At 43.1% G+C, this 23,410-nt stretch overlaps 1 protein-coding gene across 1 annotated transcript in view; it reads right to left on the bottom strand.

Moving 5' to 3' along the window:
* Positions 1-23,410, bottom strand: part of SMARCC1 (SWI/SNF related BAF chromatin remodeling complex subunit C1) — a 166,420-nt gene that overhangs the window by 23,989 nt on the left and 119,021 nt on the right. Inside the window, exon 25 of the mRNA XM_051852494.2 lies at positions 8,164-8,298. Within this exon, the coding sequence (XP_051708454.1) occupies positions 8,164-8,298 (135 nt within the window). The remainder of the gene's footprint in view (positions 1-8,163; positions 8,299-23,410) is intronic.

Genomic DNA, 23,410 nt, shown 5'->3' with positions numbered 1-23,410 from the left:
GCAATAACTAGGTGGAAGGGAGGCAGGCACTGTGTTGCAGAGGATTAACTCACTGCTTGGGATGTCTGCTTTAGGTACCAGAGTATTGGCTGAAGTCCTGGCTTACTCCACTTGTGATCCAATTTCCTGCTAATATACTTTCTGGGAGGTAGTAGCAACGGCTCAAATATGTGGTTCTCGGCCACCTATATGGGAGATCTACATGGAGTTACTGGCTTCTAGCTTTAACCTAGCCCAGCCCTGGCTGCTGAAGGCATGTGGCAAGTACAGCGACAGATGGAAGATTTTCTCTCTCCCTGCTTTTCAAGCAAAGATAAATGCACAACTAAAAATACCTAGATCAAACAAGGTTGAGAATTATTCTAAGAACTGGGAGTCTTGGCAGAGTGCTGCCTGGGGTGAAATCCCTAGGGAATTGAGCAGAATCATTGGTTATCAGAAGTAGCAACTGGGCAATACCAGAGATGAACTGGAGTGGGCAAACAGACATTAGCAGGTGAGGAGGGAGATACATGGAAGGAACAATTATTGCAGATGTACCCAGTAGCTTCTTGAGGAGAAGGCAATCTTCTGAAACAAATTTGTGAGAGGCTGTGGGTTACAAACAGGGATGACCAGGGAGAAAGATGGTTCTTCTGCAGTCCTAAAAAGAGAGTGATCTAAAGAGGGTATAGCCCGGTCTAGTTCAGCTTCCTGTATGGATGAGAAGGCAGTGTTAAGATGTAAATAGCAAGAGAATCCTCCATTCTGCAGGAAGACTAATAAATGAGGTGATGTTTAAGAGGCAAAATGATGAAAAGGGGGATCTAAAGAGTTTCACTACAGATCCTCAAGCTGGATCTTCTCGTACTTTCTTCTAACCACTCTTTCTAGGAAACTAAGGACACTGTAATAAATCACTGAGGTTACACTTCAGAGGCTGCCAAGGATCTCTCACCTATGTTCCTGTTGAGTCACTATTATTCTGGGCAGCTTGGCTGAAGTCCTTCAGCTATACAAGATCTGCAGAATTTGGGTCAAGATCTGCTTTATACAGAAACTGAACTGCTATTAGAGCGAGATTTTTATGTGTCTCAGGGAATTTTTGATCTTGGCATTACCTAGCTCAGTAGTTTTCTCTTTATTCTTTTTTATTTTTTAAACCAAACTAGTCTTTTTTTTGGAGGACCATTCTAGTATTAAGACATTAACATTGGTTAAGAAAAAGAAAAATCTATTACGAAAAGGATAGGAAAGCCAGCTGGGAAGAAAAATTTCCCCAACCTTATGTGTCCTTTTTATTTTGAGTTTAATCTTTCTTTTTAAAAAATGGAAAGTAATTAAAAGAAAGTAATTAGAAGAATTAAAAAGGGTAAGTGATTAAACACACCTTAAAGAGAATCAAATGTAAGGCTTAAAGCTCCCATGTGGGAAGAGCAGATCCTCTGGATTAAGGGGAAAGCAATGACCAGTACAAACTAGTAGTTAGCTTCCAGAGGGCCAGTTCTGCTTCAGGGCAAAGGGGGCAGAGCTTCAGGTCTCGAGCTGGCTTCCTCTTGCAAAGGAATCTCATTCTACGGGCCTGATTTTTACTGAATCCAGTTGAAGATTGCATTAGCTTTTGTGGCAATCACAAAGTGTATGAACCAGGAATTTCTGAGAAAAATTTACCAGTATTGGGCATTTTTTAAATGTGCTTAAGCACTGATCCAGTGAATCGACATCTGGAAATCTGTCCTAGAAAACGGAATTTATGTGTGGAATAGGGATAGCCTTTATAATATTTTTGAGGTTCAGTTTCATGAGATATACTCAATGGGGAAGGAAAAAGGGCAAGCTGCAACAAAAACCTTAATAATGTAACCCCAAGGATAAATAAAACTTTGATCATGTGCAATTGCACACACAGAAAATAATCTAGAAGACAACAGTAATTATCTCTAAATTTTTAAATCTTATTGTTATGTGCATTTTTAAACATCATACCTATTAATTTTTTTTTTTTTTTTTTTTGACAGGCAGAGTGGACAGTGAGAGAGAGAGAGACAGAGAGAAAGGTCTTCCTTTTCTGTTGGTTCACCCTCCAATGCCGCTGCGGCTGGCGTTCTGCGGCTGGCGAACCAAGCTGATCGATGGCAGGAGCCAGGTACTTATCCTGGTCTCCCATGGGGTGCAGGGCCCAAGGACTTGGGCCATCCTCCACTGCACTCCCTGGCCATAGCAGAGAGCTGGCCTGGAAGAGGGGCAACCGGGACAGAATCCAGTGCCCCGACCAGGACTAGAACCTGGTGTGTCGGCGCCGCAAGGCGGAGGATTAGCCTAGTGAGCCGCGGAGCCGGCCTATTAATTTTTTTTGTTTGTTTTTTTCTCCGACAGGCAGAGCTAGACAATGAGAGAGAGAGAGAAAGGTCTTCCTTCCGTTGGTTCACCCCCTAAATGGCTGCTACAGCCGATGCGCTATGCTGATCCGAAGCCAGGAGCCAGGTGCTTCCTCCTGGTCTCCCATGCAGGTGCAGGGCCCAAGCACTTGGGCCATACTCCACTGCCTTCCAGGGCCACAGCAGAGAGCTGGACTGGAAGAGGAGCAACCGGGACAGAACTAACGCCCCATCCGGGACTAGAAACTGGAGTGCTGGCGCCACAGGCAGAGGATTAGCCTAGTGAGCCGAGGCGCCAGCCCACACCGATTACTTTTGTAACTCACAAGCTGCAGAGTTACGTGCTGTAGATATCGTGACTGTGTTTCCTCTCTTTTCCATTTCCTAGGACTATGGATAAAGTCTCAACAGCTAAAATGGACAGTGTAAATTACTCATATAAATAAGATGTTAATGAATCTGTTAACTTTCTCTCGTGACTCTTGTCTGGTTCTAGGGAATCTGGTTTCACAAGGCTGCCTGAAGCCATGCTCTGAAGACCACTGCCCTCTCAACTAAATTCAGTTCCTGCCTTCCTGCCCTCCTTCACTGTGTATGTATAAAGCAGCTACATCCTAGCGGAACCTAACAAAACAGAGCACTTTTCAACACTGAGACACCAAACGCAGGCACAGCTGCAAGTGCAGCTGAAGTTCACACAAAGCTCTTATCCCCACTTGTATTTGCATAAGCTAGGGAGGTGGGGTGGGAAAGAGTAAAAGATAGAGGAGGGGGAAAAAAAAGATAGTGGGGCCACAAAAACCCATCTACCCTGCCAAGGCCTGAAACATCAGCAGAGACTTGAAGCTTCTGACTCTTCGGCTTTAGAATTTAAGAAAATAATTACACCTTCCTTTTGCAGTGTTGTTCTAAGTGATGATACAGTCAATGAAGAAATACCAAATCTAAAACAGACGCACCCATTCTACGCCTTACTGTACTTGAGGAAAAAGAAAACACAACTGCATTTTGCTACTTTAGCATTTGGTTTTGGTAGCAGAAATCCCAAGGGCAATCTGTATTATGACTGTGACTGGCCATTTTATCTTTTGTCATTGTGACTGCTCCACGAGACCAGTTGTCTCTGGGCTTCAGGATTGAACCTGCTACCGGTTACAGCTTTTTAACTCTCAAATACCTATGATACAATGGCACACATCCAATGGTAGATTCAATTATGAGACAGGGAACACAGAAATATACTAAAAAATGCAGAAAACAAAGTTAAACACAATTCCCCTATGACAGTATGAAATTCATTCCTTTGGCTTTTCTTTAGTTTTTCAAAAAGTACAATAAACCTTTTAGAACCTGCATAATAGATGAGAAAACATCCTGGTTCTACCTTCAAAATCCCTCCAGACTCGATCATTTCTCTTCCCTTATGTGGCTGCCACCCTGATTGCAGCCATCATTATTTCACATGGGTTACCATAACAGCTGCCTTAGCAGTTCCCCTAATTTTGAGGATACTGATGTACAATGTGCTCTCTAGAACACACCACAGACTGAGCCCTGCTCGACTGTAAGGAAGATTGTGTCAATCCTCCACTAAGGCTCTTCAATTATTCCACTTTTCAAAGTGCAAAAAGCCCCTGGATGGCTTACAGTAACCTCAATTTGGTCACCATCATGAACACCCCTCCCCTGTGTCTCCACCCTGCTCTGAATTTATCCTCCTAACGGCCTTGACTTCCTAGTCCTAGTTCCCAAACACGCAGTCATGCTCTGGTCTCAGGTCTGTCCACTGGTTGTTTTCAATGCTTCCCTGTCAACTGCCAGGTTCTCAATAAGAGCTGCTTTGATGATACCAGTGAAACCTGAAATCCTACCTTTAGCTCCCACCATTCCTAATCTCTCCTGGCCAGCCCATAATACTCACACACATTACGTATACATACAAAGCATGCATGTATACATAAACATACATGGCACAGAACTCTTTATAACTTCCGTGGTTCATTAATGACTTGCAGTTTTTTTTTTTTTTTTGACAGGCAGAGTGGACAGTGAGAGAGACAGAGAGAAAGGTCTTCCTTTGCCGTTGGTTCACCCTCCAATGGCCGCTGCCGCTGGCGCGCAGCGGCAGGCGTACTTCGCTGAACTGATGGCAGGTACTTCTCCTGGTCTCTCATGGGGTGCAGGGCCCAAGTATTCAGGCCATCCTCCACTGTACTCCCTGGCCACAGCAGAGAGCTGGCCTGGAAGAGGGGCAACGGGGACAGAATCCGGCGCCCCGACAGGGACTAGAACCCAGTGTGCTGGTGCCGCAAGGCGGAGGGTTAGCCTAGTGAGCCACGGCGCCGGCCAGACTTCCAGTTCTTTAAGCTCCTCTGAGGTGGAGTTTGGATTTTATTCACCATTGTATCCCCAGTATCTACATGATGAGAACACTGTAGGTGCTCAATAAACATGTGATCAATGAACAAATGCCTCAACTCATTATTTCTTCCACAAAAGCCATCACAGGCAGGCTGATTCATATTTCCTAAGCAATGATGCTTTTCATGGTTCAAGATTTGGACCATTCTCACCATTCAGATAAATCCTCCTGGAAGCTTTCCTTGGTAATCTGAGCTGACTATGACTACCTCTCTGAATTTTCCAACTGTTATCTCACTCTCTGTATGTGTCTCATCCACTCTCTAAACTCCTCAAGGATATGGTCCGGGCTTTTTACAGCTTTGAGTTTCCGAAATGGTCTCTTCTCAAAGCATACAACTTCTATTCTTCAACAAACAAACCCCAGAGACTCAGAAAGCACCTAGTCCAAAAGCTATAAACTGGATCAGTTCATAGATCCATTGTCATTGGCCTCAAAGTATTCAGGAGAACAGGGTAGTAGTGCAACAGGTTAAACTGCCGCTTGTGACACCAGCATCCTGAATTGGAGCACTAGTTCAAGTCCAGGCTACTCAGTTTCCGATCCCATCTACTCCCTGCTAATTTGTCTGGGAGAGCATCCAAGGATGGCTTGAGTACTTGAGTCTCTGCCAGCCACGTGGGAGACCCAGAGTTCCTGGCTCCTGATATCAGCCTGGCCCAGCCCTGGAAGTTGCAGTCATTTGGGAGTGAACCAGTGGATGGAAGATTTATTTGTCTCTCCCTGTCATTCTGCCTTTCAAATAAATGATAAAAACAAATCTTAAAACCTCAAATGTGAACATCATATGCAGTGTCCAAGCACTCTGGTTCTTTAAACAGTCTTATCCCTCAACACAGTGTATGTTATGAAACCTCTCTCGATGACTCTGTGCTATCTACCTAGAACCAGAAGCTGCTTAGTCCAGCAGAGCTACAGGATGGGAATTACCTACTCACTGCCAGCTCAGCATCTTCACCTGAACTGTAGCCAGTGCTTTTTATCAGGCAATCTGCCTGACACGCTCTACCTTCTGTACTGCCCTCTTCTGACATTAGCAGTTCTTAAGGGGGTTAGAGTAAGTTACTGAACAACAATCATAGCTGAATGATGTTTATGAAATACTAAAATAAATTTCCATATCCTTTAATTACTAAATACTTAAGACTCAAGAGGACATCTGATTTTAAGTCACCAGAGATAAAAAGAAATATCAGATCTGACTCTGTAAGTTCAAAACAAGGACTTCTGAAATCTGTTGCTATTTAAACAAAACCAAATGTTTAATTAAAGTTGTGGGGTGAGTATTGTGGCGCGGTGCAACAAGCTGTCATCCCATATGGGAAACCTGGGATCAAGTCCTGCCTCCGCACAGGCTTCCAATCTTGCTTCCTGGTAACATGCATGGGAGGCATAAGATGATGGCTCAAGTACTTGAGTCCTTGCAACCCAGGTGGGAGACTGAGATGGAGTTTCTGGCTCCTGGCTTAAGCCTGGCCCAACCCCAGCTGTTGTGGATATTCAGACAGTGAATCAGCAGATTGGAGATCTCTTTCGTCTCTCAGTCTCTGTCACTCTTTCAAATAAATGACAATGAGTAAGGAAACATTAAAAAGAAAAAAATCAAAATGAGAAATCTATAAGTTTCTAGATCTTAAAAAAAAAAAGTTATCCTAAAGCAACTGTTTGTTGAGTAAGAATGAACAGTAGTGCACAAGTGAACTGAAACATGTGGTAGGCAGACAAACATTAGGCAGGTTAGGAGGCTTCATCCCCAGTTTTTATTAGTATATAACTGGAGGATGTTAAAATCTGTGTATCTCAGAGTCAATGGGTTAAAATTGTTATGGCTTATTTCTTTATGTTCTTCTTTTCAAAATTTGAGAGGCAGTGAGACAGCAACAGACAGAGAACTCCATCTACTGGTTCATTCCCCAAATGCAACAATGGCTAGGAGTCCAGAACTCAACCTAGGTCTAGCCATGAGTGTCAGGGACCCAAGTACTTAAGCCATCACCTGCTGTCTCTCAGCATATCAGCAGTAAGCTAGAACTGGGAGCAGAGCTGGGACATGAATCTAGGTACTTGATATGGGAGACTTAATCAACATCTTAACTACCAGGCTAAATGCCTGCCCCAATAAGGTTAAATTCTAATCAGACCACACAAAGTATTTTATAAGATAGTCTCTGAATAAGATAGTACAGTTGAAAATACTGGAGAGGGGGAAGAATCGCTATGTTCCAATAGCTGTATCTATGAATTTTATATTTATTAAATAAAAGCTTTCTAAAAAAAATACTGGCTCTATCCAACTAACAAGGACACTCTGCTTGAATTCTTTGGTGGTCAGACTTCTTTTCCCTTAATTAACAGTTGATATAAGCTGCATTTGTGGCAAGCAAATTCTTTGTATTGCAGTCCTTAGTACTATCCAATAAATACAGTACAACTTTATTATTTATTTATGAAAAGTTACCACAAAGCCTAGTGACAGTATATATATAAAAAAAGCATTTATTATTGTGCATGGTTTCTGAGTGATTCAAAAGACCAAAATGTAAACCACCATATCCTCTTGGTTACACAGATCAATTCTGGGTCCAGGGTGGATGGGCAGGGTTCAGCTGGGATGTTGCACATGCAAGAAAGCAGGTTTGCTAGAAGCTAGTCTAGAAATAATCGCAAAAATTAGAATGGGTCCTTTGGACTTCAAAATGACACCAGCTCATTTTGTGCACAATTAAGACACCTGTTCTCCACCCCAGCACTAGCATCCTATCCTTGCTTACAAGTAACTAAATCTAAGACTTTCCTACTAATGACTTCCATACAGAATTGCTAAGAGAAGTCAAGAGAGAAGGACTGGCGTATGACTGGCACAGAGCCCAGGACACAATAGGTGTCAATAAATATTTACAAGCTTACCACTATGCCGACCAGTAATCAATCATCTATGAAATTTGTAAAAAAGTGCTGACTGCTTTCAATCTCCTTGTTCAAGAATCCACCAGGGATGCTGGGTGACAATGGAAAGCCATTTTGTTGTGAGCCCCTCTTATAGAAAGCCCTGTGGCTTGGACTGGGTAAGATGTGTCACTAAGGTCCACAATGACAGAGCCAGCTGGCAAATCTGCTGGTTCATTTCTCTGATTTATCTAGTACTTATTAAATCAAAAATAAATAAGTCATAACTGAACAATCAACAGGTATAGAAAGCTGAAATGTAGAGAGTGAACACATTTCCTTATTTTTGAATGCACAAATCAAACAGAAAAAAATGACAGAAGTCAGCTATGGGATCAACAGAGTAGGCCTTCACATTATCTTATCTAGCTTATATTTTATGAACAGTGATAAGGGTTGAGTTGTTGCAAAGCCACTACAGAAGTCCCTCTTACTTACAGCTTCTTTCTCTCTGTCCATGATAGTTTCCAGCTCCTCAAAATGTCGAAGTTTGATCTCTAACTTCTTCATCTGTGTCTCAACCAGGAGAGCTACCAGGGACTTGATCTTTCTCTCTTCCACAGCAGCCAGGTGCTAAGGGCAAAAGATCATTCAAATTACATAGGTAAGTATTTGCTTAAAAAGCACAAGAATGTGCTGAAGTCACAATTAGAAGTGGGCACCAAGCAGTTAAGAAAGGGTGCTCAAGCCGTACCGTTCAATGTTTCTATCAAACATTTATTTCAATTCAGAGCAACAACTGTCACAGCATTTCTGGTCCTTAGAATCAAATCCTTTGAAGGATTAAAGGAAATTCTCCTCATGGTTAACTGTTCCTTTCAAAGAGATTCTCAAGAAAGGGAGGTTGAACTGGGATGAGCCAAAAGAGGATACAGGTGACTTGGAGGTCATGTCCTCACCTTCCAGCCCATCATCACACACTCTGTCCCTCCCCTCATCATCCTTTCTTTCTCCAATAATTTGCCAGGGGTAGGGAAACAGTTGAAAACTAAGCACTTGACACTCAGATGCAAAGCCTCTCCCCTCCCTGTGGTGAGCACTCTATATGTGAAGAGGAAGAGAATAATAGTTGAACTCTAGTTACAAGTGGAGTCCAGAGCAGGAAAATCTAATACAGCAGCAGAAGCAGTTGCTCTGGAAGACTGTCACCCCCTGCCATAAGCCAACTCTGGCTTTTTGCCAACTCAGAAACATAAAGAGGAAGATGCTACATCACCCATATTTGGCCAAGGCCCTGATTACCAGCCAGGTATTAATCCTACCTTCTAAAGATCTGATCTTTGCAAATTGCATTCAGGTACTAAATTGTCACACAATATAAATATGTAGCTATAAATATGTGCAAGTATCAAGTGCTGACTAAAAAGTACAAACTGAGTGCTAAAAACCAAACAAACAATCTCACAGAGAGGCTAGAAGAAGGTACACCACCTTCAACTAGCCCCAGTGACACAACATTAAGAGAGACAGTAATAACAGACACACACAGCATTCAGTTTTAAGTTTTGGAACAGCTGCTAATCTTGAATTCTATACTATTCTTCATACCAAAGGTGAGTGGCTGGCATTGTGGCATATTGGGTAAAGCCGTTGCCTATGATATTGGCAACTCATATGTTAGATGGGTGCCGATTTGTGTCAACTGCTCTGCTTCCAATCAAGCTCCCTGCTAGTGGCCTGAGAAAAAGCAGCAGAAAATGGCTCAATTGGGTCTTTGACACCCAAATGGGAAGCTCAGAAGAAGCTTCTGGCTTCCACATGGCTCAGCCCTGGCCACTGTGGCCATCTAGGGAGTGATCCAGCAGATGGAGGATCTCTCTCCTCTCCTTCTCTCTCTGTACTTTCTTCTAAACCACACTTTCAAATAAATAAATCTTTTAAAAAAATGAAGGTGAAATCAAGATCATTTAAGAGAATACAATTAAAATAATTCTTATTCTGTGCTCCTCTTAAATTGCTTACCTTCTCTTTAAAGCAGTAGAAATCATTGTTAGCAGACTATGTGAAGAGAAATCTCAAAGGAAATTCTTGATGCAAGAAGAAATACCCCTATTCTATTAAAATAAATTTCATTAAGATGTACAGAACTGAGGAGCACTTTATGGGGGAAAGTGATCTAATATCCCAGCATTCTTGGGGAAGCAGTAAAAATTATTTGAATGAAATCATGATAATGTAATAGTGTATCTTATAATCATTAGGATAAATACTGCAATGATGAAGTACATAATAAAAGATTAGAGAACAAAAATATTGGATGAATAACTAGATGTTATCATTGAAAGGAAAATGATGCAGCAATAATATAGAGGACTGCTTTCTGTTACTTCAACTTCCATGAATTATTTATTTCAACATAAAAAGTAAACAACCACTGGCCCCAAAAGGCATGTTCAATGCCACACAACTCTATGTAGAGGAGCTGGCTTTGTGGTTCAGTTGCTTGAGCTGTTGCCTGCAATGCCAACATCACATATGGACACTGTTTTTATCTCATTATTTTAAAAATATTTATTTATTTATTTACTTGAGAGGTAAAGTAACAGAGAGAGGGAAAGAGACAAAGAGGTTGTTCATCTGCTGGTTCACTCCCCAAATGACCACAACGGAAATGGCTGCAATGGATGGAGCTTTGCTAATCCGAAGCCAGGAGTTTCTTCCGGGTCTCCTACACAGGTGCAGTGACCCAAGCACTTGCGCCATCTTCCGCTGCTGTCCCAGACCATAGCAGCGAGGAGCAGCCAGGAATTGAACCTGCGCCCATGTGGGATGCCGGCGCTGCAGGTGCAGGCTTGCCTTAGCCCACTACAGCCACGCGCCGGATCTTGGGCACTGGTTTTAGTCCCAGCTGATACTCTTCCTATCCAGCTCCCTGCTAATGTGCCTGGAAAAGCAGTGGAAGATGGCCCAAATGCTTGGGGCTCTGTTCGCGTGTGACAGACCAGGATGAAATTCCAGGCTCTTGGCTTTGGCCAGGTCAAATATCTCTTTAATTATGCCTTTCAAAAAAAAATAAACTTTTTATTTTTAAATTCTAGTTTGGGGGCCGTTGCTGTGGCTCAGCAGGTTAATGCCCTGGCCTGAAGCTCCGGCATCCCATATAGGCGCAGGTTCTAGTTTCGGCTGCTCCTCTTTCGATCCAGCTCTCTGCTATGGCCTGGGAAAGCAGTAGAAGATAGCTCATGTCCTTGGGGCCCTGCAACCACATGGGAGACCAGGAAGAAGCTCCTGGCTCCTGGCTTTGGATCAGCGCAGCTCTGGCCATCTGCGGAGTGAACCAGCGGATGGAAGACTCTCTCTGTCTCTACCTCTCTGTGTAATTCTGCCTGCCTAATAAATAAAATAAATCTTTAAAAAAAAATTCTAGTTTGAAGACTTAAAAGCATATAAGGTATGAGATGGAAGAGATATTTATTAACTGGTTATCTAGACAAAACTTAATTTACCTCCTCATAATTATGCTGAGAATTTAAATATGACCATTTTCAGCACATAAAGATTTTTTAAAAAAGATCTACTTTTATTTATTTGAAAGACAGAGTTACAGAGAGAGGTAGAGCCAGAGACAGAGAGAAAGAAAGAGAGGTCTTCCATCTCCTAGTTCACTCCCCAACTGACCACAATGGACAGAGCTGAGCTGATCTGAAGCTAGGAGCCAGGAGCTTCTTCCAGTCTCTTACGTGGGTAGCAGGGAACTCAGGACTTGGGCCATCTTCCGCTGCTTTCCCAAGCCACAGCAGAGAGCTGGATTTGAAGAGGAGCAGCTGGGCCTTGAACCAGCACCTATATGGGATTCCGATCTGCAGGCTGGGGATTCAACCTGCCGTGCTGCAATGCCAGCCCCTAAATATGTTTTCAAGTGTTCATTTTACATGTGTGCATCGTGTCTACATTCAGAATTTTCTGCAATAGTACCATCTATTAAACAGCAGAGCACAAGAACTGCAGGGTCATGGAGGACAGACTGCCTGTACAATCTTGCCCTAGAAGTTAACTTTGCCTCTGGGTCTGTATCTGTCAAACTGGAAAACTACTATCCCATCTCAGGGTGGCTCCGAGGACAGAGCCTGGGATATAGTTAGGTGCCCAGGACTTGAGAGCTGTAATCTCTCACATGCCCCAGGAGCCCATTTTGCTGGAGGACTTTCCTCTGCCTACACTGGGCAACCTCCAACATGTCAGTATTACTTCCTTGTTAGCATCCATGCTAACTGCAGGCAGTACTGCTTCCACAGCATTTACAGCACTCACTGCATTGCATTTTATTTGACTTCCAATTCTTAAGGCCAAGGCCTAGGAAAAGTCCCACATTTAAGTCTGCCTGGCATTGTGGAAGATAGAGGAAACAAAGAGGACATAATCTGGGGATGAGAAAGTACAGGAAGAGAGAGCCCTTCACAAAAGCCTAGACCTCATTATGTCCAGAGTCACAGATGAGATTACCATGACCTTCAGATTAAAGAAACAAATTTATGGGGCCGGTGCTGTGGTGCAACAGGTAAAGCTACCACATGTAGTGCCAGCATCCCAGATGGGCGCCAGTTTGATAACAGGCTGCTCCACTTCCTATCCAACTCGTTGCTATAGCCTGGAAAAGCAGTAGAGAATGGCCCAAGCCCAAGCCTCTGGGCCTCTGCAATCACATGGGAAACCCAGAAGTTCCTGGCTTCGGTTTGTGCAGCTCTGGCCGTTGCAGCCAACTGGGGAGTGAACCAGTGGATGGAAGACTTCTCTCTCTGTACCTCTCTTTCTTTCTGTGTGTAAATCTGACTTTCAAATAAATAAATAAATAAATAAATCTTTAAAAAAAATTTTAAGTAAAAAACACACACACACACACCTCAAAGAATTAAAAAAAAAACAACAACAGTAGAGGAGATTTCTGGGAATGGCAAAATTCAGTGGACTTTGGATTCCAAGCTTTTGTAAAAAGCTTTAAAAATGCCCTGATGCGGCCTCTGTACTGAAAAGGGTAGCTGCAGAAGTTGTTCCAGAGAACTAAGGAGCTTCTAACTAAAAGCTTCGGTTTTGGGAATTACTGATGACAGGATGTTATGGAATTTGGATTCCAAGCTTTTGTATATAGCTTTAAAGAGGCCCTGATGCAGACTCTGTACTGAAAAGGGTAGCTACAAAAGTTGATATGGATTCAAGGATTTGCATTTTAAGCCTTGTGTTTGCTTAATGAGCCCCTGACACAGACACACTATGCTGGACAGGGGAGCTACAGAAGGTGTTCCAAGTAATCAAGGAGTTTTTGACAAAAACTGCAACGTCAGAAATTCCTGAACAAGCCATTCATAAGAAGATCCTCTTCAGATCAGTTTCAGCTTAAATGAAAGGGACCTTACCAGGTGATATTGAGCACAACTACCTCCATGAAATTAGGATTAAACTTCTACCCAGATGAATGCAGAAGACATGCCTGACTATTCCCGTAAGCCAATCAGAGACCTTTAAAGCAAAAGTGATAAGTAAAACTTTTGCCTTTGTCACATCAAGACTGCTGCACCTCAAGACAAACATGCTGTACCTGCCTTTCTTGATTCTCTCTGGGAACTGTTATTGATGATAAAGCTACTTAATGGGCTAATGTATTATAATTCTCTATGCTCAAGCTAAATGGTTTTATAATCTACATTAAGGGTAGCCTATCACCACCCACTATCTGGGAGTCTGTAAGATACATTATTTCCATCTTAAAATTGGTTTTACTCCAGTTTTGCTTATGCTAATTAACAAACTTGTATGTTTCAGAACTCTACTTCCGGGAGTAACTGACCATGCAGGGGACACAGACTTTGGTGATCATCGAGGCTGCTCCAGCTCACAAATTTGTTAGATAGGATAGACAGAGACTTCCAGACCCTGGATAGGCAGGGCCTACACTATGCCCCTCATAAGCAGGAAGCAGTTACAGAAGAGATGATTCTATGTCCATCAACTTCCCTTAGGATTAAGGGATGGAGTCTCTGAGGGGGGAATGAAGTAGGCAGGTATACAGGTTAAAAATGATTAGGTTTGTGAGCTGGACGATCACGCCTTCACCATGCTCCTGTGTGACCTCATGCCCCTACCTAGCCACACCTGTGCACCCACCGGCCACTCAGGTTAATTAACCACTCCCCTTTAAAAGTGGATTAAAAGCCTGGGACAGGATGTATCCGGCCCTTTTCCTTTCCCCAGCCTCTTGCCAGTATGGCGCTAGCTTCAGCCCTGCGCCTTCAAGATGCGTGGCCTTCGGGCCAACCTGCCCTATGCTTGCTGACCTAGATGCTCTTCCACGTGGCTGGTTCCTGGCACTCGGTATGAATCCAGATTTATCCCTCTCTCTTAAATAAAGCCCTCACTCTCCTATGCAGCTTTCGCACTGAATAAAAGCTTAAAACGTAAAAAAACAAAAACAAAAACCACAAAAACAAACCCAAACTAAAATCTCTAAGACAGTTTACTTTCAGAGATTTATACACTGCAAGACTGAACTCTAAGGCTTTTTTCTCTTGGTTTGGTATGGGCAGGCATTGTGGTGCAGCAGGTGAAGCCACCACTTGAGATGCCAGCATCCTCTGTCAAGTGCCAGTTTGATTCCTGACTATGCACTTCTGATGCAGCATCCTATTAAAGTGTCCTGAGAGGCAGCAAGTCATGTGCTTGGTGCCCCTATCAGAAACATAGGGGACCCAAAAGGAGTCCTGGTCATCTGGCTTCAGCCTGGCCCAGTCCTGTTATAGGCATCTGGGAGTGAAACAAGTGAATGGAAGATGTCTGTCTCACCACCTTTCAAGCAGATGAAAATGAACATTTGGGGAAAAAGTAGATTAACAAAATTATTATTTCATTGAAGTCGCTAATAACATTTGAACTGAGTGGAAACAGGAATAAAAGAACTAGGTCTGCATATTCAATTTCTTTTTTTTTTTTTAGGTTTTAAGTCTTTTTTAAAAAGATTTATTTGAAAGGCAGAGTTACAGAGAGGCAGAGGCCGAGGCGTGGGGGCGGGGGGGGGGGGGGGTGTCCTTCCATCCGCTGGGTCACTCCCCAGATGGCTGCAACAGCCGTAGCCGATCTGAAGCCAGCAGCCAGGAGCTTCTCCCAGGTCTTCCATGCGGGTGCAGGGGCCCAAGGACTTGGGGCCATCCTCCACTGCCTTCCCAGGCCATAGCAGAGAGCTGGATCAGAAGTGGAGCAGCTAGGTCTCGAACCAGAGCCCTTAAGGGATGCCGGCAGTGCAGACATTGGCTTTACCCCCTATGCCACAGAGCCAGCCCCATGTTTTAAGTGTTAATATTACTTAAATGTTAAGTTTAATTATTTTTTCATTTACTTGAAAGTCAGAACAACAGAACCAAGAGTGAGACTGATAAAGAGATCGTCCATCTGCTGGTTCATTCCTCAAATGCCCACAACAGCCAAAGACTGGAACTCCAACCTAGTCTGTCACGTGTGTGTCTGGAATCCAGTACTTGAGCCATGACCTGCTGTCTTCCAGGAAGCATTACTAGGGAGCTGGATCAAAAACTGAGTGGCTGGGATTTGAACTCCAATAAGACAGGCAGGCATTCCTAGTGGCGGCTTAACACACAGCACCACAAAACCTACCCCAGATTTATTTAAGTATTTATAAACTCTGATTTTCTCTATAAAATCATTAAAACTGAGTAAATCATTAAAACTGTGGCAGTGGTAGTCTACAGATTATGACACCATTAAAGGTGCTTAATACCCAGCTCTAGATCCTTACTAATGTAGACCCTGGGAAGTAACAGTGATGAGTCAAATTAAATGGGATCTTGCAGTCCACATGGGAGACTTGGATTGTGTTCTCTGATTCTGGTTGTGGGCAGCTGGGGAGGCAAACAGCAAATAGAAAATCTCTCTCAAAACAAAAAACCACACAAAACCCAAATAACTGTTTTCCTCCCATGTGAAGCCTGTGTACTAATCACTTTCTGAGTTTTTCCGATTGAGTCCCAATGGATTTATTAATACACATTCATCTATCTCCTATATTTATAGATCTAAACAAAGAATTCCCTTTTTGCTGTTTAAATTTCCATGACTATTCATATTTCTATTAATAACAGAATAACTGATCTAGGAGAAAATAATTTCTTTTATAGAGTAGCATATTCCTTGCTACCGAGATTCTTGGGAATTTTTACTAATTTATCAATATGGGAACATATATGTACCAACTCAAATAAAAAAGGTTCAGAGGGGCTGGTGCTGAGGTGCAGTAGGTTAATCCTCCACCTGTGGCACTGGCATCCCATGTGGATGCTGGTTCTGATCCTGGCTGCTCTTCTTCCAGTCCAGCTCTGTGCTGTGGCTTGGGAAAGCAGTAGAGGATGGCCCAGGTCTTTGGGCCCCTGCACCCATGTGAGAGACCAGGAGGAGCCTTCTGGCTCCTGGCTTCAGATCGGTGTAGCTCCAGCCATTGCGGCTATTTGGGGAGTGGACCAGCGGAGGGAATATCTTTCTCTCTATCTCTCCCTCTCACTGTCTGTAACTCTCTCAAATAAAATAAATAAAATCTTAAAAAAAAAATGCTCACATTAAAAAAAAAGTTCAGAAACAGATTCTGAAAGAAAATTACAAACCCTTGATAAATATTATCAAGTGTTGCTGGGAAACATGTTAACAGATCTAAATACTATTCATGGCAGATTTAAGAAAAAAAAAAAATGGAAAAAGTGAGAGCTAACTATTAGACTACATTATGAGACCGGGGGAAAGTGTATTTATTAAGCACTTACTTCATTCTAGCCACCAGCAGGTTATTTTCATGCTAATTCTTTAATTTTGAACAATCAACTGCCAAGATGAAACCCTGAAAATGTTCTGCAGAGAGTCATGGTAAGAAGTAAGAACCTGGGGAAGGCACTGTAGTGTAGCAGGTTAAGCCTTTGCCTGCAACACCAGCATCCCATATGAGCACTGATTTGAGACCGGGCTGTTCCACTTCTGATCCAGCTCCCTGTTAATGCACCTGGGAAAGCTGCTGAAGACGGCCTAAGTGCTTGGGCCCTTGCACCCACACGGGAGACCCAGAACAATCTCCAGGCTCCTGATATTAGCCCAGCACAGTCCTGACCTTTGTGGTCATTTGGGGAGTGAACCCCCAGATGGTAGCTCGCTCTCTCATTCTGTAACCACCTTTCAAATAAAATAAATAAATAAATCTTTTAATCTTTTAAATCATAACATAATAAAGGGGGGGGGGGGGAGGGACAGAGAAAAAGGCAGAGGGGAAAAGAATGCACTAGGGAATTAAACTCCTAAAAACAAACTTAGCAGTAGAAAGGTCAGGCACAGACTGAGGAGAAACAGTATTCTGGAAATGTTTCCATTTATTCTTTTCATTCTGTTTTATATATACACACACTTAACTGATCCATTTCTAAAGGTTACATTTCTAACATTTCATACAGATTCTTAAATTTTGTCTTCTTTTCCTTCACATCCAAATGCACAGTGCAATGGTTCAACTCAAAAAAAAAAAAAAAGGGGCTGGTGGCGCTGTGGCGCTGTGGGTTAACGCCCTGAAGCGCCAGCATCCCATATGGGTGCCAGTTCGAGACTCAGCTGCTCCACTTCCAATCCAGCTCTCTGCTATGGCCTGGGAAAGCAGTAGAAGATGGCCCAAGTCCTTGGGCCCCTGCACCCGCGTAGGAGGGATGCCAGCACTGCAGGCTGCGGCTTTACGCACTACAAATAAACAGATCTTTAAAAAAAGACAAGAAGAAAAAAAAGAAAAAAAGCAGGGTCAGGGCAGGTTTTCTAAATGCCTTGCTAAGTAGAAAATACTGCTGTAATTTTAATGGGTTGCGAACTGTTAAGCTCTTCCTCTTGGAATGTTCTCCCTGGGAGTTCCCTGGGAGTTCCAAGCTGACAAGTAGAATGACCTTGCTGGAGATAGAGAAGAGAAAGGACCCAGTTACCACTGATAAGAACTAGGATTCCAATGAAGTCTCAACCTTCATATAAATCCACCAGTGAGGTGCATACTATTAAATGATCTGAACTGAGAGTCTGCATGCATGCATCTCCCATGTTGGATTGCCAGTTCAAGTCTTGGCTGCTCCACTTCCAATCCAGGTTCCTGTTATAGTGCCTGGGAAAGCAGCGGAGCATGGCCCAGGGATGTGGGTCCCCACCACTAAGAAGGGAGATTCAGATGGTGTTCCAGCTCCTGGTTTCAGCCTGGTGAAACCCTTGCTGTTGCAGGTGTTTGGAAACTAATGGATGGAATACCTCTCTTTCTCTAGCTTACTCTCTTTCCCCCTACCTCTGTCACTTTGCACTTCAAAAAACTAAATAAATTTTTTTTGATGACTCATCTGATAACACATGGTGTAGAACTGTTCAGCTGTTTGGTGTTCAAATTTCATATAATGAGGCTTTCTGCTGGATCATTCCCCAAATTCCCTGAACAGCCAGGGATGTTCAAGGTTGGAGCCAGGAACCAGAATGGCAATTTAGTTCTCCCATATAGGTGGCATAAAGCCACACGTGTGGGAGATTAACACTGGAGCCATCACCGCCGCATCCCAGGGCCTGCATTAGATGGAGCTGGAATCAGGAGCCAGGGCCAGGAAGTGAACTCAGACACCCAACGTGTGATTCAAATGTCTTAACCATTAAATGCCCACATGCCTTAGAACTGTTTTTTAAACCACTAAAATTTTGGCTTTTGGAAAAGAATTTGGGGGCCAGCATTGTGGTGTAGCTGCGTAAAGACCCAACCTGTGATGCTGGCATCACACATGGGCGCAGGTTTGAATCCTGGCTGCTGCACTTCCAATCCAACTCCCTGCTAGTATGCCTGGGAAAGCAGCAAAAGAGGGCTCCAGTACTTGGGCCTCTGCTACCTGTATGGGAGATCCAGATCAAACTCCTAGCTCCTTGCTTTGTCTGACCATAGCAGACATTTAAGGAGTTAACCAGAAAGTAGAAGATTTCTGTCTCTACCTCTCTGTAACTTTTCCTTTTAAATAAATAAACAAACCTTTACATAAAAATAAAAAGGAAAAGAATCTCTTATCTGGAAACAGGGAGCTGCTGTAACAAAAATATAAAATGTCTCTTGGATTTTAAGAACCACAAAAGAGGCATAACCTGAAAAGGCCTAGAGAAAACCACTGGCAAGCGTTCAAGGACAGGGGCCCCTGTTGTAATGTAGTGGGTAAAGCTGCCACAACCTGTGACAGTGCCATCCCACCACATGGGTGCTGGTTTGAATTGTAGTTGCTCCAGCCTCCTGCTAATGGCTTGGGAAAGCTGCAGAGGATGGCTCAAGTGCTTGGGTCTCTGCACCCACATGGAAGACCCAGAAGAAACTTCAGGCTTATGGCTTCAGCCTGGCCAGTCCAGGTCACTGTAGCCATTTGGGTAATGAACAAGCAGATGGAAAACCTCTCACTCTATTTCTCTCTCTCTGTAACTCTGCCTTTCAAACAAATAATAAATGAATCTTTAAAAGATAAAAAAGAGTTTGAGGACAGGGAAGGAAATATTATTGAAGGTTTACAGAACAGCATAATGTTCTGGAACAATGTCACCCCTAGCGATGTGGAGACATAAAGGGCAAATAATGAAGCCTTGAATATATCTCAGACAATTCCAGGCAGAATGAAAAATTCCTTTCCTATTTTATTCTAAGAAGCTAAAAGACAAAGGAAGAATGTGTTTTTCAGCTAGAATTTAGAGGAAATATGAAGGAATATAATTTGGGATAAAACAAAAGAGTTTCTCATCTGTGGTTCTTCTCAGCAAGAGTTTGATTCCAATCCAGCTCCTTGTACCTGGAAAGGAAGTGGATGATGGCGCAAGCACTTGGGCCAGTGCCTACCACATACTTCAGCCCGTTTCCAGAAGCTCGTATCTCCTGGCTTCTCCCTGGCTGTTAGGGGCATTTGGGAAATCAATCAGTGGATGAAAAAGATCTGTCTTTCTCTCTCTCATCACTCTTTCAAATAAACACATAATAAATAAATCTTTAAAAGAGGGTCTTCTCTGGCTGTCTGCCTAGCCTGTATTATTTTCTTGAAATGTTTGTTACTGATAGTTTCCCCTAGTTCTAGCCTTCTTTTCTGTTTTACCTCTGTATGTCCACCTCTTAACTTCTTTACATAACTATTACTGCAGTTAGAAATTTCCTACATAGTTCTAACTAGACAAAAAGCAAACTGAAAACATTAAGGACTCTGTTCACTCTAATACTGTGACTCAGAGACTAAGGCAAAAAAGGGAACTGTTCTGGAAAGACAATAATGATGTTGCTTTTGATTAACGGTGATTATATTTTAAATATAGAAATACTTTTAAGACATTCTGTCACATTGAACAGAACTGGATGGAGAATAAACTGAGACCTACAAGAAGTAGAAAGCAGGCCAAAAAAATCAATCAGCAGCAAATGCGGCTAATTTAAAATGTTCTTCATTTACCAATTTATTTAAAAGCTGAGAGAGAGACAGCGATATTCCTCAACTGTTAGGTCCATTCCCCAGATGTCCAGAACAGCTGAGGCTGAGAATGCACCAATGCCACTCAGTTTTATGGTAGCTGCATAGCAATTTATAACCAAAACAGAAACAATGCTGATATTCAGCCTGTGGGCTCTTGAAAGGTGTGGCAGCTGTGATGACAAAAACTTTCCAAGAAAGATCTATAAGGATAACATCAATCCTTGGCTTTATATAATGTCGCTCCCCCATTCGCGGAGGAACGACACTAGACCCTGCACTGTTCTTTCTGCCCGGCTCTTCCCGGATTAGCTGCCTGGTCCCTCACTCGCGGAGGAACAACGCCGTCCCGGGTTAGCTGCCGGCCCCTCCACCTCCGTGGAGGGGTGGCACCCCCTGCCGCTTTCCCCGCTTCTGCGGAGGAGCGGCACACCACCGGCCGGCTCTCTAGGGGGCTGCTCAGATGTTCCTCAGGTGTTCCCTTCAGATGTTCCTGGTGCATGTTATTTCTCTCCTCCTTTATAGTCCTCTTACACCAATCCCAACTCTGCTACCCACACGCCGAGCAATCAGGAGCAGGATCAGCTCCTGCAGTTTATTAGTCAAGTTGGCAGAGGCAGCTGCGTAGTTTACTCCTCCCCAGCGCCATATTGTGGGAGAGCAGATGCATAGAGTAAGTCTTAATTCCAGTAACTCAGTCTAGTCTCAGTTGCTTCCCACAATATAACATGAGCAAAACGATGAGGCCTGGGAGTATATCACAGAACACCTGAGATGTGGGGAACACAACCTAAGAAAATGTTTAATAAGAAGGTACTAGTAACTTGGAAAAAGATTGGGTGAACTTTATATAACAAAGTATGGATTCCAAAGGGTAGAACAGAAATAGTTTCTATTAAAGTGAACAGAGCTGGGGCCATAGCAGATAAAGCCACTGCCTGCAGTGCCAACATCACAAATGGGTGCCAGTTGGAGTCCCGGCTGCTTCACTTCTGATCTAGCTCTCTACTATGGCCTGGGAAAGCAGTAGAAGATGGCCCAATTCCTTGGGCCCCTGCACCCATGTGGGAGACCGGAAGAAACTCCTGGCTCCTGGCTTCGGATTGGTGCAGGTCCAGTTCTTGAGGCCAAATGGGGAGTGGGCCAGCAGATGAAGACCTCTCTCTCTCTCTGCCTCTGCTCTAACTTTGACTTTAAAATAAATAAATCTTTTTTTTTTTTTTTAAATAAAGTGGACAGGGCCAACAGTAGGCAAAATAGTCAAAAATGCCCATTTTCCCTTCCATGCTCCCTACCCTGCTTTGTAATATTATCAAGTAAAGACAGGGTATCAACTGTCAATATGTTTAGTGTAAATTGCCTTTATCAAAACTTACCTGTGAAAATTTTGTGGCTACAATATACAGTAATAATTTTTATGTATCCGGGAAAAATTTCATGCACAAATGAGCAAATTATGGGATATTTCTGAGGGCGTAGAAAGTCTTCCTGATGCCCCAGAGTCAACACTCAGTCAACACTACAGTCATTTTACAGTAAGTACAAATGATATAGTTTATAAAATAAAGAATGACTGTGGTTTTAAGAAAATCTGGTATCTGCTTTCCTGGAAGACACCTATCGCTGCTTAAAAAAAAAATTGTTTCTGAGGTCTGTAGTTTATTCTAGCAATAGTTCTGGGGCCTTCCTTCCCTTTAAGCCTAACCATCCAGATGGAAGGGATGCAGGGCACTTAGCCAATGGTGCTCCTGTTCACACCCACTCACTACTCCTCCAGGTGGGGCAACTCAGTTTGTTGGCAGGTGTAACAACAACAAAAAACTGACATGTTCTGGAAAAGTCTCTCACATGGCAAGGAGAGGGAGAAGCCAGACAGCATGCTACCTCATCAGCTTCGGAGCTAGATCTAGAACCTCTAATTACCACTCAGTGACAGAATGTGACAAACGATTATCAAGGAAAACATAATAACAAAGCTGTTTATAGACACAGAAGAACAAAATGAAAGTAAGAGAAATTTGGTTCGGCTGGATTTGTTATACTAATTACAGTAATTTAAATGAATTCCTTATCCCCCAATTACCATGTAGCACAAAAATGATTATGTGTGCCGAGAAAGGCATCAGATCCAGCTGTAAAAATGGGACCAACTAGTCCATGTGTGCCAACTCATGTAGCATGAGCATTTGTACCACTGTGACAAATCAGAGGAAAACACAGGTGTTTGGGGAATGAAGACACAAGCTGCCAGTTATTAGAAATAAAGTCATTGATGTCAGAGTGAAAACTCAACAACTTGAAAGAAAGCGTTTTTGGGACACTTTTCCAAACTCTGAATGTGAAAGGACCAGGACATATGATCCATAAAAGCAGCTTTTCTGTGGTGAATGAGTCAAACACTTCTTGTGAGATGGCTACTAGTGCACAATGGGCATACATTTGTGCCCCAAGCTGTACAGATAGATGACCAGCTGTAAAGCCACAGGAAAACACAAAGCACCTGAAACAGTTTTTCAGGTGTCTACCATTTCTGTTTTTTTCTCAGGCAACACACAGCAAAGTCAAAGCACTGCAGGATAAAGGGCTAAGAGCAGGAAGGAAGAATGCAAGAACCATGCTTTGTGAGGGAACAATGTGCAAAGAGATGAACTAGAGATCCGAGACTGCATTCTGTTTGGAGAACTGACAAGGTACAAAATAGATGAGGGGGCCAGCACTGTGGCACAGTGGGTCAACGCTCTGGTCTGAAGTGCCAGCATCCGATACTGGCACTGGCTCGAGACCTGGTTGCTCCACTTCCCATCCAGCTCTCTGCTATGGCTTGGGATAGCAGTGAAAGATGGCCCAATACCTTCGTCTCCTGCAACTGTGAGGGAGACCAGGAAGAAGCTCCTGGCTTCAGGTCAGTGCAACTCCAGCTCTTGAGGCCAACTGGGGAGTGAACCAGCGGACGGAAGACTTCTCTCTCTCTCTCTGCCTCTCCTCTCTTAACTCTGACTTTCAAATAAATAAATAAATAAATAAATCTTAAAAAACAGAAAACAGATCAGACCAGACAGGTAAGAAGAGACTTGAGGTAAGAAGGGTTCAATCATGAAAAAATTGTGAATCCCATAAGGAATACTTTGAAATTTCAGCCCAAGAGATGCAGAGGTTATAATCATTCAACATGACAAATTTCCTATTTCCCTAAGATTTCTTCTATAAAATTCCATTTA

Source organism: Oryctolagus cuniculus, chromosome 10, assembly GCF_964237555.1.
Source record: "Oryctolagus cuniculus chromosome 10, mOryCun1.1, whole genome shotgun sequence".
NCBI classification, from domain to species: Eukaryota; Metazoa; Chordata; class Mammalia; order Lagomorpha; family Leporidae; genus Oryctolagus; species Oryctolagus cuniculus.
Note: the sequence above shows the minus strand (reverse complement) of the source record. Positions and strands in the feature narration are given on the sequence as shown.